The sequence below is a fragment of the Notothenia rossii genome (assembly GCF_949606895.1).
Source record: "Notothenia rossii genome assembly, chromosome: 8".
Classification (NCBI taxonomy): Eukaryota; Metazoa; Chordata; class Actinopteri; order Perciformes; family Nototheniidae; genus Notothenia; species Notothenia rossii.
Window position 1 is genome coordinate 6321609 of NC_136906.1, and position 15282 is coordinate 6336890.

At 41.3% G+C, this 15282-nt stretch overlaps 1 protein-coding gene across 3 annotated transcripts in view; it reads right to left on the reverse strand.

Moving 5' to 3' along the window:
* The window catches only part of mei1 (meiotic double-stranded break formation protein 1), a 130357-nt gene that overhangs the window by 66840 nt on the left and 48235 nt on the right, over nt 1-15282 (reverse strand). For 2 of the 3 annotated variants that reach the window (XM_079642565.1, XM_079642567.1), the window contains 3 exons: nt 13506-13617; nt 2961-3021; nt 1994-2091 (listed from right to left, as the gene is read on the reverse strand). In XM_079642565.1, the coding sequence (XP_079498691.1) occupies nt 1994-2091; nt 2961-3021; nt 13506-13617 (271 nt within the window). The remainder of the gene's footprint in view (nt 1-1993; nt 2092-2960; nt 3022-13505; nt 13618-15282) is intronic. The other variant, XM_079642566.1, reaches the window with a different exon arrangement.

A 15282-nucleotide genomic window follows, 5' to 3' on the forward strand; every position in this document is an offset into this window, starting at 1 on the left:
AAAAGTGCATTTTGCATGATAGGTCACCTTTAAGGGACGGCTCAATTTAAAAAGTCACGTGACACGCCATGACGTCCCCCCCCCCCCGCCCCCCCCCCCCCCTCCATGCTGACTAATTTCTGAGTCACGAAACACATTCCTGCAGAGAGTATACAGAACAGGATGGCAAATAGAGGAAAGAAAAATAAACATTTCCAATTCTGTATGAAAACGTCTGAAATAACAGAAATATCTTGCAGTGGAAGAGTAAAATGTAAAAATTCATGGCAGAGAAGAAAACAACAGGCTGAAAATGAAAGTAACAGATAAGGGTGATGCAGGCAGCGAGGAAGAGGAACAAACACCAGTGTGGCGCTGCAGAAGCCATTATTCAAAGACAAACACACACACCTACACACTCGCTCTTACATCTCATTACCTCTAAGAAACATTTTAGTCAACTCGGGTCTCAAAATCACATCCTGTCTCCAGGGAACAACTGCAGTTTACCATCAAATGTTTTGGGGAAGTTAAAGCGGCTTGAAAGAAGAAAGGACCGGATTTTGGCATTTGTTTTTACTCGCTTAAATAACATTTAATCGGCTGACACATTCTGAGCACAGTAACTTTAAAGCGAGCTGTAAACGTGTTTAAATACACAATAATATAAATCTACTAGGGGTAACGGTTCACAAACATTTCGGTTCGGTACGTATCTCGGTTTTTAGGTCACGGTTCGGTTCGGTACGTTTTCGTTACAGCAGAAAAAATTATCACAAAACATAAAACATTTTTTGTTTTTTTTAAATTATTATTAAACTGTGAATAATGTACTCACTCAAATAAATACAAAATATAATAAAATAAACATTAAGATGCAGCATTTCGATGAACTGAAATAATCTGTATTTGAACTGTACTGTAAGCAGCCACTTTGACATTATGACTTGCTTATCATTGTATTTTTTTAAAGAAAGATGAACTTGTCCACGTTGCTTGCTGAAAGGGCAGATCTGCTGGCACTAACAATGTCTCCTGCTGTGGAGAACACCCTCTCTAGGGACAGAGGTAGCAGATGCAGCCAGGTAGCGCTTTGCTAACATAGCAACATAAGGAGATTTGGCGTTTGTAATAGCTTTGGCTCGGTCTGAACTTGTTGCGAGTGGTGGAGGCTTAAATGCTAGCGGGAATTGGGTTTGCACTTCAGTCTTTTTTCTTTTGGTACCGGTGATATTCACGTTCGGTTGATGCCTTTTCAAATGAGTGTGCAAGTTTGATGTATTGCCAGCCGCGTAACCAATTTTAGTTTAACAATGCCGACAAACAGCTTTGGTTCGGTCCACCTGTCTTTGTCCGTCATCCTTGTACGTAACTGCGAAACCAAAATGTTCCCAAACCGGAGACTTCAATGATGCTGGAGGATTTTGGAGCTCAACTTTATCTGCGTTCGCCATTTCCTCAAATGACTGACTAAATTTGAACGCATCCCTGTGACCAGCTCTCATAGTATGCCTCTCGTCCAATGAAATGACTTGCTCGCTCTATGACGCGTTGAACCCAATGTGAGTAAATGACTCTGAATGCTGCGACGGATCACCTGAGATTACTTCCAAGAAGTCGTTCACCTTCTCATTATTTTACGTTTAACGTTATATTTGTTCGGTACACTTCGGTACACACGTGTACCGAACCGAAGGGCCCGTACCGAATAATTTCGCCCCTAAAATCTACAGAACAAAATATCGCACGTCAATAACATCTTGAATGACAAACTATTAAGTCTTGCGAGCAGTATCAACAGTTTTTGTCGGACAGCTCACCTTTTTTGAATGACTGGTATGACATCATTTCTTGGAAACTGACAGGAACATCCCCGGTGTGTGTGTGTGTGTGTGTGTGTGTGTGTGTGTGTGTGTGTGTGTGTGTGTGTGTGTGTGTGTGTGTGTGTGTGTGTGTGTGTGTGTGTGTGTGTGTGTGTGTGTGTGTGTGTGTGTGTGTGTGTGTGTGTGCATACCACTCTGGCAGGGGCTCACAGCAGGGTCTGAGTGGAAAAGTAGAAACATGCTGAGTTTCTGTAGAAAACCACAGCATGATGCGTTCAGATGTTGGTTCCTGAAAGGATAATGAAGAATCAGAAATAAAAAATCTGGTTTATTGCCAGGTAGGTTTTCACATGCAAGGAATTTGCTTTGGTCTCTAATGGTGCGTACAAAAACAGAAAAATGACTGCGTTGTTAAAAACAAAAAAGGTTTACAATTGTGCCAAAATGGTGAGAGATATACAGAGCAGTGTGAAATGTTTACAGTCTGGATTATGAGGTAACGCTGTGTAAATGTAACACATAGAGAAATGCACAGAAAAGTCCGACAAAGTCCGACTGGAATTCATAAAAAAAGGCAGAAAGAAAGTGAGAAAAGGGGCACACAAAGCACACATTTCCCACAATGCACGGTCCGAACAGTGAGGAGTGAACTGTGAGACACAGGACCGGATGTGCCTTGACTTGGTCTTTTCAAATATGAAACCAAGACCCTGCATGGTTCAGTTTCATTGCAGCTCAGAGCAGCGGGGACCTACCCCCTTCATGACCACAATCTCACACACACACACACACACACACACACACACACACACACACACACACACACACACACACACACACACACACACACACACACACACACACACACACACACACACACACACACACACACACACACACACACACACACACACACACACACACACTTTTGGCTTTGAAGCTGCAGATCCGTTGCTCTGAGGCTGACATGCTGCTGAGCAAAAACTCCGAAATAAAAAGACGCCTGAGTCGAATATCTGTTGAATTTGCTCCGACAGGGAGGGTTGGTAAAATACTTTCTGAGTCACGACGGTTTAACACATAGACACACACTGTAGCACCTTGCAGACAGCAGTACTTTGTTCATTGTGTGTGTCGGGTTATCTTGTTCCACTGTACCTGTTCCCTGCACAGAGCAAGCCTTTGTGCTCCAGAGGCAGCCTGAAGAAACCAGAGGAGGCTGCAGAAGAGCAGAGGATGAGGAAGGAGATAAAGATGGAGAAATACTATTCATAAAACACTTCTCAAAACAAAAGTTCTCCCAGCAGAGGAACACCATTGTGCCATAACTTGACGAAGAAAAATAAAAAATTCAGTCACACTCAATGAGAACCAAGCCTCACTACTTTAATATAGAATAAAGCGGCAAAGAAATGAGTCCAAAAACCAGGGAGTGAGTTAGCATTACAGCACTTCGGGTTCACACGTCTCGAACTCAATCAACTTTTGAATGTGTTTTTGATATATGCTTGAAATAAGTTTGGACATAAAATACGCCAGGAAATAATCCACTGGTGAATGTCCAAAGCTTCAATGTGACTAAATATGGTGGCGGACGAATGAGTCTTAAAGACCTGGACATGAGTTATATCACGATTTTAGTTTTGTCTGTCTTGTCATGGTTTTATTTTTGAAATTCTGTGTCTGGTCTTCCTTCCTGTGTTTGCCCTCCTGTGTCTGATTGTCTGATTGTGTTCACCTGTTGCCCTTGTGTTTCTGCCTCCCCTGCCCAGCTGTGTCTTGTCCTGTGATTACCCTTCTGTGTATTTAGTCTCGTCTCCATGTCGGTTCGTTGTATTTTCTCACTCTCCATGTACCTCATGCTACCTGTTTATGATTCACGGTTTTTGTCTTGTTTTTTTAAACAGCTTGGTTTAAATAAAGCTCGTTTTTGTTTGGAAACCGGCTTCCCTTTTAAAATGCATTTAGGTCCTACCTTTTCCCGAACCCTGACAAGTTAGCATTTAAGCAATGCTGGTTTTATTAAGGTCTGGTTGACACAAGCTTGAGAGATTTGTCCTACGACATAAAATACTATTAATACTTTATAGCCTAACATTTTTACTTCCACCGATTGCTTCAAAATCATGAAAGTGGTGTAAATACGTCGAGATTATTCTATGTATCATAACTTAGATATTATTTTCGGCAATATTCCAAAATCCAAGGGAATTGGCTTTTTGACGAGGGAACCCGTGCGATGCTATCTTCCACGTCGGCCTATAGAAGAACGACATCACTGTGCCACTGTATCAGTCCTCAAGCTACACCCCCAGTGCACTCTATATTCTAAAAATACCCTTCATCACTTGGCCACAGCAGAGGTAATAGGACAGCAATCCTGTTCTAATTCTATGAGGAGAAGAAGCTATATCGTTAAGATGTACTTAATGCCTTGGCAGTATCAGTGGAGCATGGAAAGAGAGAGATAGCAGCGATCACTTATTAGAGGGAAGTTTTAATTTCATAAAGCTACCTCTCTGTGGACCTGAGCCAACGTACAGCTCAGCCGTATCAGCAGAAAGTTTCCGTTCTGCTCTGTTGACAGCTCGCAGCGTTAATATAAAGTTCCCTCCTTAATGCCACCACTGTGGATTGTCTCGATGCCCGGGGCGACGTGTTTCCTGTCAATAATTGAGCATCATCATGTGGACTGTCAGTTTTGGACAGATAACTGAGTTGTTACCCCCTGCAGGGATATTAAATTCCATCAACACTCATTTGAGTGAACAGAATCAACACGTTAGCATTCTTTTTTGCTTAAAATGTATTTTTTTGTTACTATTTTTAAGTATCCACAGAAACAGGAAAGGTTTAACTGTATCAGAGGAGAATACAATCTATGTGGGAATACAATCCAATTAGGGTTTTTGCTCTTTATATGATTAGCTGTGAACTTTAATAGCATAATTGCTCTAGACATTCAAGGCTTTGACAAAGTAAGGTATTTAATTGGCAAATCTGTATTAACCCTTGTGTTGTGTTTGAAAGCTGTTACCGTTCATGGTGTTCGCGGGTCAATTTTGACGCATGATATATCTCAGTCCAAGACACAAGAAAAAAATGACTATCATCCAATATTGCTTTAACTACATCATAACTAACTTATTATGCATTCATAACCGTACAATGCTGTTGTAATTTAATGTTATGGCCCAAAACACATTACACCACATATTGTGTGTTCAGGTTCAAGTGTTAGTGTACATATTCTTTGAGAAAGGTGGCGTTCCCGTGGGGGGAGGGGGGCAGAGGGAGGGGAGACCAGGTGCATGTTGCGAACAAATATTGTTACAGTTGATGAAGGGGGAGGGGTGACTAAAGTCAAAGATTAATCTTGATTGGGCCAAATTTGACCCAGAGTCACCCAAAACAATTCTGCTGGGTCTCCCCAGACCTTCAGACTTGTCGAAAATTGTCAAAATTAGTTTTGTAGAGTTTATATATCTGTTGTGGAGGATATCATGAAGCCTTGATCCGATACTAAAAACTAGAGCGTAGTTATTATATCATTTTAACTTCAAACGGGTCACGGGAGACCCCAACACAACATTTTTAAAAGTACAGTATGTTTGATTATCGTGATGTTTTTCTTTCCCAACATTGTGGGCTCGACACTCACAGGCCTTTAGTTTTCCAAAACACGCAGTATGTTCAGTAACAAGTCAAACATCTGAGGCTAATTTAAAAAACACTTCTTATAGGTCTTCTGGATGCTGTCTGGCTGCAGGTGATCAGAATTTGCATTCGAAGAATCGTCCATCCTCATCTTAGTTGGTTTGAAGCATTCACACATCTCTGGGTATTGGCAGAAGCAGCTCAGATCCCTGTAGTAAATCTCTCCTGGACAAAAAGAAAGTATCTGGTGCGTTTTAAGAAGCCCGGGGACTTTTGGAACTGAAGGTGGCAACATTTCATTGAAGACATTAATGTCACTTTCATCAATCCATTTGATTTGGATGTTCTCGACTTCTCTGTTGATCAGAAATTCATACAAGTCCTTCGGATTTTGTAAGTCTTTCCCCCCATGGACATGGTTGTCCGCCATCCGTTTCACAGCTCCACCAACTCCATCAGGTGCACCCTTACCGTGGGCTCTCTCTGAGTAATTCCAAGTGATTTGCTTGAGCCCCCAGGTATAGGGTACACTGCTGAGGAGGAAACAGTTTGCCCTATTTTGATACTGTGTGACTGGACCGTCACTTAAAACATGGAGCGTGTCAATCTTTTGGACCGAGTTTTGCATCATTTCCTGTATTACAGGTTTGATATGGGCCCACGCAGCCCTTTCATTATGGCTGAGAGAGTCAGAGATTGTGAACCTGTTGATGTGTAAGCCACTACTGTGTGGATGGATGCCTGTTGTCGATTTCCTCCAAAATGAAATGATTGAATCTCTGTGTTCAATTTACAGGCATCATTTTCAGAGAAGTCAACATGTAGAACTATTTCGTTCTCTCTCAGGTTGTCTTTCAGTTGCCTGAATTCTGGGCCTGGTGAAGCCAGTTGAAATGATGGATGGCAATGGCATCCAACTCTCTGTTGAATTCCTCAACAAGTTTTGACACTGTACCATTTTCGGTTTTCTTTACCCAGTTTTTATAGGTTTTGTTCCCAACCACCACGTCTTCCTTCGTCCAGTGTTCCCATCTGGCTCGCTCGTCAGGATTATAAGCCGCAAGCTTGATTTCATCATAGCAGCACTTTGTGCATGTTCGATTCATACAATGTAAGTCAATATTACAAGTAATACTTGAGAGGAGATATGAAGAAAGATGTTGCTCTTCTTTCTTTTATAAAAGAAGAGCAACATCTTTCAGAAAACCCATTGTAAAATGGTCACTAAAACAAATATTTATATCCCTCTACAGGGTTAGGGTTCTGCCTCCTTGCTTGGTCGGGCTGCTCAACGGTGCAGCCTCTCACCAAGCCTTCCAGCCTTCCAGCCTCGCGTGAGGCAGTCGCAATTTTTACAGGCTCCCACTACCTGTTAGCATCTGGCATCTGTTAGCATAGATCTAGCTCTCCGGCTTAGGCTCCATCTATGTCCATCTATGTTCCATCTTTAACGCCATTGATCTGTGGAGGATCTGCCGCGGTTTGAGGGCCTGCCGTCCACCCATTTCTGCTTCTGCTGGTGGTGGTTCCCACGGCTGAAGGCCGCTATCCACCTGCTGTTTAGAGGCCTACTCCCACCTGTTGGGTGCTACTGTGCGGGGGAGGCCTGGTCTGGAGATACCGCGGAGAAACCGGAGTGTTGCCACACTGCTGATTGCCTATTTCCTTGCTGCTGTCCTGACGTGGTTTTGCTTCGGGAACATCGTGGATGCTGTTGAGCTGGACTGGGAAAATGGCAAATGTCGTGTTTCTGCTGTGCCTTTTTTTGACTGTGCTGGACAAGGAGAAGTTCGCTAGTCATCCTGACAATTCTGCTGGATGCGGGTCCGTTCTGCCGCCCGCAGTGGACATCCCCTGTACAGGTTCGGATGGGTTGCACAAACAATTGCTAGTTGCACTGTCGCGGACATTCATTTCGTCAAATGTCTGTCTTTCTCACATGCCTGCCACAATGGTCCTTCAGAATTGTTTTTTGAACTCTAATCTCACTTTTGCGAAGTTTGCTGGTGACTCTAGAACAGCTGAAAATGTATGTGTGTTGATTAAGAGGAAAAGGTGCTTGGTATTTTTATTGTTGTTACTATCAGGAAATGTACAGCCAAATCCGGGTCCACCTGGTAGTTTTAGTGAAATAGCTACTCCTGCTGATTTTAGTTCTAGATCGGGGTTAGGTTTAATTCATTTAAATGTGCGCAGTCTGTTACCTAAATTAGATTTTGTCCGTATTTGGGCGAGTTCAACTGATGCTGATGTCATTGTCTTATCAGAAACGTGGCTAGACAAATCGATCTTGGCCTCTGACATTTACATAAATGGTTACAATGTATATCGCTCTGACCGTCCTAAAAAAGGTGGTGGCGTTGCCATTTATGTCAAAAATAAGTTTTGTGTAACAAAAATGGTTTCCAAATCTGTTAGTAAACAACTAGAATTTTTAGCTGTGAATGTCGAAGTAACAAAGGGTCAACAGGTCATGGTGGTGGGTTGCTACAGGGCCCCCTCGGCTGTCAAGGACTCCTTATCTTCATTGGCAAAACTGTTATCTCAACTTTCCTACAAGGAAATAGTGCTGCTTGGTGATTTTAATTGGGATTGGTTAACTTCTGTGTCAGAGGATTTTAAAAACCTGTGTACCTCTTTGAACATTACTCAGATTATAGACAGTCCTACTCGCCCAAATATTAAGTCCCCAAATAAATCCTCCTTAATTGATCTAATTTTAACAAATGTTCCATATAAATACTCATCTGTGGGAGTATTTGCTAATGATGTGAGTGACCACTGTGTTGTAGCCACAATTAGGGACACTAAGGTCCAAAAAGTTAAACCACGCATCATCACAAAGAGAGATAAAAAACACTTAGTGGAGCAGGGTTTTTTACATGATCTGTTTGATTTTGATTGGGGAAAAATCGATCTGTGTGCTGATGTAGAAACTGCATGGTCTTATTTTTATCTTGGTTTTATAAAAATTATAGATAAACATGCACCTCTGCGTAAATTTAGAGTGAAGGGACGAAACAATCCCTGGTTTTCTGCTGAAATGTCCAGTCTCCTTCATGAGAGAAACAATGCCTGGGCAAAGGCTAGGAAATCAGGCTCAGAGGTAGAATGGCTACGCTTTAGGCAGCTAAGGAATAGCTTTACTTCAAATGTCAAAAGTGCTAAGTCAAAGTACTATTTGTCAGTTACCACAGAAAACCTGAATAATCCTAGTAAATTTTGGAAAGCCATAAAATCGATTTCCACTGGTGATATCCCAAATGAGCTACCTCCGTACCTCACCACAGCATCTGGCATTATATCAGACAGGGCCACCATGCTAAATTGCTTTAATAAGCATTTTGTCTCTTGTGGCTCTCTGTTTGATTCTGTCACTGACTGTGCTTCTGCTTCTGTGAACGCTCCAGTCCTTGACTCTGAACAATGTGGTCTGGAAAACCCTTTCAGTTTTACTCCTTTAACTGTTGGTATTGTCCATGAAGCTTTATCCAAGTTAGATCCTAAGAAACCGGCTGGCCCGGACAACGTAGAACCTTTCTTTTTAAAGATAGCTGCAGATTTTATTGCTCCACCTCTTACTTCTCTTTTTAACCTCTCCCTCAGCACAAATACAATTCCTAAAGTATGGAAGTCTGCTTATGTCCTGCCTTTACTGAAAGGAGGGGAGGCAACTATTTTAAATAACTATAGGCCAATCTCTAAATTGTCAGTTTTGGCTAAGGTGCTCGAACGACTTGTGAGTGAACAAGTAAAGGAGTTTTTATGTATAAATGATATCCTGTCTAAACATCAGTCAGGCTTCAGGAAGAAACATAGCACCATCACTGCAACAATGAAAGTGGCAAATGATATTACTAGTATGCTAGATAATAAACAGAGTTGTGCAGCTCTGTTTATTGACCTTTCCAAAGCGTTTGACACCGTTGATCATCGTGTCTTAAAACAGAGGCTACTCTGTACTGGCATATCCAGCCATGCAGTGGGGTGGTTTGTGAACTACCTCTCTGAAAGGTCCCAATGTGTTCACTTTGATGGGCTGTCTTCTGAGTGGTTAAACATTGCTAATGGTGTTCCTCAAGGTTCTGTTTTAGGTCCACTTTTATTCTCCATATATATCAACAGTTTAGGTGAAAATGTGGATGAAGCTACTTTACATTTTTATGCGGACGATACCGTGATGTATTGTGCAGGTCCCTCCATTCAGGAGGCGGTTGTTAAATTACAGGCTGTTTTTAACATTATTCAGACTCAGCTCTCTGAACTAAAGCTTCTTTTAAATGTGGATAAAACCAAGATAATGCTCTTTTCAAAAGCTAAAAAGTCACCAGAGCCTGTTTTAGATATTGTATCAACGCAAGGAACAAAACTTGAAGTTGTTGCCTGTTACAAATACCTTGGTATCTTGCTTGATGACTGTCTCTCTTTTAAACTTCATGTCAATAACCTGCTTAAAAAACTGAGGGTTAGGCTAGGTTTCTTTTTCAGGAATAAGTCCTGTTTCTCGCTTGAGGCCAGGAAAAGGCTAGTCACTGTGACCTTTTTACCTGTGCTGGACTATGGTGATCTGCTGTATATGAATGCACCTGCCAACTACCTAAGCAAACTAGATGCTGCGTATCATAGTGCTCTGAGATTTGTCACTAACTGTAAAGCACTTACTCATCACTGTACATTGTATACCAAGGCAGGTTTACCATCACTCACTGTACGGAGGCTCAGTCACTGGTACACTTTTATCTATAAAGCTATGTTGGGCAAACTCCCGTATTATATCTGTTCATTGATAAAGCAGAAAGTTGCAAGCAGCTATTGTCTGCGATCACAGGATATAGTCTTGTTAGATGTGCCAAGAGTAAGGACTGTCTTAGGTAAGACAGCTTTTATGTGCGCAGCTCCACTTGCTTGGAACAGTCTACAGGCAAAATTGAAATTGAGCATTTTTATTTCTTTGAATGTATTTAAGGCATGTCTAAATGAAATGCTTTCTGACACTCTGGGTATTTGTAAATGTTGAATATGTAAATATGATATCCTCTGTTGTTTGTATGTTGTTTTTATGTTTCATGTGGAACTAAATGATGCAGGTCTCCCTTGTAAATGAGATCGATGATCTCAAGGGACTAATCTGTCTAAATAAAGGTTTGAAATGAAATGAAATAGGCTTTTTGAGGAGAGTATACCCCTCTGTGACAAGCTGTCAATTCGGAGCCACATGTTTTAATGCAGGTAGCAGGCACATGTATTACGATCATTTGATCGGGCTCCTGTGACAAAGAATGGCTTATATCGTACAAACTGTCTCTATGATATTGCATGATGTGCTGCACATGTCTGGTTGTACTCTTTGTGCAAATCAACTAAAGATTTTGCGAGTACTCTCCTCTGCATTTTTTCTTTCCTACCAATAATGTCTTTTTTCCCAGGGAGAAGTCTGCCCGCGTTTTTCTGGAGGGTCTATTAAGTATGCTTATACACCACTTCATAATATTCACATTTTTACATATTGTTAAAATTGTACTAATATAATATAATAATATACATATTTGTATTCCTTTTTAATTGTATCTTTTTATGCACATTATTAGTTTAAATACTTAAAGGTGGGGTAGGTAATTCACTTCAGAAACACTTGTTGTTATATTCCATGGAATGCTCTTAACATCCCGATAGCAATGAATATATGAAACGCTTTGACAATAAATACATAAAAAACATTTCATCTGTGGAAGCTGTAGCGCTGTAAAAAGCACGACCAATCATCTGAGCCGGCCCGGCTAAAGTAACTGGATGGCCTACCTGCCTGTCAGCCTTCCATCTGTGCACAAACTTATCTCGTGCCCTCATTGGTCATGTGTGTGTTGGAGGAGGGCCTCTGTAAGGAAGTCTGAAGGAAGGGGCAGATTTTTTTCGGCTGCGTATTTTCAAGTTATAGCCACTCGAGCTGGTTTCTCCATTCTTACCTACCTTTAAGCTCTTACATTTATGTGAATATGTTATTCTATACGCCCTTTGTAAAAAAGTATTCAAATTAATTAAATGCTTTTTTATTGAAGCACACATGTCTTTTATCTATTTAATGAGACTTAAAACAATTCAGATAAGCTGAGTCATGCTAAGGATGCTAAGGTGGAGAAGATAAATGTAAGAAGGGATGCCAGTGAAGTGTCAGAGGCAGACTGTGAAAAACCCAGCACGTTGAATGTGAGCCGGCAGCAGCCTTGGCAGTGAATCTGATGAAATATTAGCAGAGAGTGAGACAGAGAAAGGGTCTGTTGGCCTCGCAGAGCAAATCATCCCAAGGTCGGACAATTCACAACAGTACTGGAGAGAGAAAGCTTCACAATTACCCCAAACCTCCAAGAGACTCTAGTGCCGTCTCAAACGTCATTAATGAGAAGAGGATCCGGCTGTCTGCTAAGATGCTTATTTTCCTCAACAAAAACCTTCGCTTCAGTTTGAATTTAAATTAGGAAAACTAGAGGAAAAACTCCTGTAGGTGCTTCAATAAAAGCTAGGGATGCTCCGATCGATCGGCCGCCAAAATGGCTTCACCGGTCTGGCAGTATTTCAAGGTGTCCGAAAAAGACAGTAAAATAGTGGTATGCAGCGTGTGTGAAGCAGAAGTCCTGCAGCTACGCCCGCTGTGACGGATCGTTGAGCGGAGCAACACTCACTAAGAGTTAGACCTAACACACTTAGCTATTTGACCTACCTCTGGAACTAGCTAAACTAGTTATACATATATTTATTCTTCACTGTCGGGTCACTCATTACTGGATCAGTGAGCTGCATGACATACTGACAGGCTGTCAGGAGAGAGAGAGAGAGGGAGAGAGAGAGAGAGAGAGAGAGAGAGAGAGAGAGAGAGAGAGAGGGAGAGAGAGGGGGAGAGAGAGAGAGATAGAGGGAGGGGTGGGAGAGAGGGGTGAGAGAGAGAGAGGGAGAGAGAGAGGTAGAGAGAGAGAGAGAGGGAAAGAGAGAGAGACAGGGGGGGAGAGGGAAAGAGAGGGAGGGGGAGAGAGAGGTAGAGAGAGAGAGAGAGAGGGAAAGAGAGAGAGAGAGAGAGAGAGAGAGAGAGAGAGAGAGAGAGAGAGGGATAATGATTCCGGCCCTAAATGGGCGATCGGAGCATCCTTAGGAAAAGCAGTTTACTAAACTTTTACCAAAACAGACGTTCATAAATAACAAAAGAGAGCACTCTTAGTATTTGGTTGTTCCACACCTATTTTTATGCTACACCAAGTTTGAGTGCTCCTAAATTCAGTTTAGTGCTGCACTTAGCCAGTTGTGACTTTTATTTGTTGTGACTGTGAATGTTTAAGTTTATTGTTACACCGCTTCAAGGTGGGATTGTTCTTGTATTACTCATTTAAATTGCTCTAGTTTAATTGCAATGCTCCACCGAGTGGAATTGAGAAGAGCAATGTATAAAGACTTGTTTTATTTTGTTCACTCGGTTATTTGTTTTTAGAATATTTCATTTTGAGTGTGAGTAATTTGCCACAAATGGGGCGTCGCCTGCGAGCTAGTTCAGGAAGTCAACTCGAGCACCAATGATACATTAACACGTGACGCACCTCGTCCCTCTTACAACCAACCAAACACATTCTCCTAAACATGCCGCTCTATTTAAGCTGCCAGGTCTTCCTGCCTCTGCCTCGCTATGCTGCTGCTGCTGTGTTCACTTGCTACTGCTACGTTCATGTTCCTGATGCTGTGTTCATGTTGCTCACCTGCCCCCCCCCACCACCACCCCAGCTCCACCCCAGCTTCCACCTGTAGGCTCGGGGGATAGTTATCTAATCAGCACTCAATGTTCATTGTAAATCTGTGGAGTGATGAGAACGGAGCCTAGACGCCAAACTCAAACTATATGCTGCTTTTAATACACACATTAAGAAACACGTGAGTTGTCTGATTGAACTGGCTACAGTATAAACAAAGAAAAAGATGAATATGACCTTTATATATTGTGGTAATATCGTTACTTTGAATTGTTTTGGCCCTGATAATTATGTTGTACAGTTGAATTACCCTACTCACCTAGCTTATTCGTAAAGACAGGCATGAGAGACGGAAGCAGGGTGAACTGGTAGGACAGGATGGAGTAGAAGGGCTGCAGAATCTGAACGCGGGGTGCCTCCTGACTCATTTTCTAAACACACAAAAGAAAAGGCAATTAAGGCGAGGCACGGCAGGCAAAAACATATTTTTTCATGCACTGGTCAATTTTGAGATTTTGTGCTAATGTGATTCCATAACATGTTTTCTTTCAGGCTTTTGGAAGGAAAATGTACAAAATACACATTTGGTGTTTATTTTACTATAGTTTGTCTATTTGCGTCAGTAGATTTCTCCTAAATTCACCAAAAGTTAGCATTCTAACCTAACATAAAGTACAGCGACCGCTGTTTGCACCATGTCATCAGAGGTATCGTTGGAAAACTCTGTCTCTCCTGCACAATGTCATCGGATCCAAATATGGTCATTTCCTTTGTATCAGCAACCAATCGTGAAAGTTCAAAGGGGTCTTGAACCAAGAAACGAAATCTCATTGGCTGGTGTCAATTTCTGACGACGTGATTCGTTCAGATGCGTCACGTGATGTGCTAAAACACTTCCTGGTTTAGCTTTCCACTGATATTTAAATCTCAAGATGGCAAAAGAGCAGTGCGAAAAACGTTCACAACAATTGTCCCGTGCACGAAGCAAGGTTATACAAAAAACAAATGACCCCGAACACGAAATACCTTCACGGAGTGCGTCGAGGCGCAAGCTGTCATCCAAAGAACAGGAGGGTTTAGCTAGAGCCTCGCTGCAATCTTTAAAGGTCGTTTTCTCAAAATGACATTTCCACTTACATACACCAAACCTTCCAGTTATATTCCTATCAATATTCTGAAGGTTTTTACAGAAGGGTTTGTTTATGTATGATTCATAGCCTGAATTATATAACACTTTATACCTAAAAACATGGCGAAAATTGATATTTTAGAGTATTTTCTGATTTAAGGAATGATAAATCCCTTCTGTAAAAATGTTACATTCTAATGTGAATACAAAATGAAACAAGAATGTTGAACCTGGCTTTATCCAATGTTCAGGTTTGTGTTAAAATATGCGCATATTTAATAAGATAATGGCTCATTTGCATATTTAAACATGCTATTTCAGAAAACTTGTTATCCAAAAACCATTGTCTTAATGAAAATGACCCTATTCACCTGTAGTGTCTCGCCTTCACTTTGTTCATGTCTGGTTTAATGTTAGCTTGTATGGAGAAGTACAGGATTTTAAAATATTTCAGAAAATTTGCTCTGTGGCAATCATGTTTATGATACTAACACTTTTTGTTCAGCAGGATAATCGTCACATATTAACAGCTTTTTATAATAGTGGAAGGGAAAATGCAATCTCATGAAGTTAAAAGCCAACGTTAGGCAATAAAGGAACTACAGCACGCTCACATGACTTCACGTCGATATGCTAAGCTAAAGGCGGCTAATGTTCGCCTGATTTAGACAGTAGTTAGCAACCGCTGTTTCAAGGACACAAAAAAGCTTCAGACATTCACCAGTGAAGTATTTACTGACATATGTTATGTCGTAGAGACGTAGAACATATATACAAATATTGTGTTGACACCTTATTTTGGGAATCTAACCAAAAACACGTCCAAAAACGTAGAGACTAGAGACAAGTGTTGAAATGCATTAATTTCCAGGGTTAAGGACTCATTCCTGCACCACTCTATACAACCAACCTTGAAAATACACTAGAAAATAAAACAATCACTAGCACTACAGCAGAGGTGGTGATC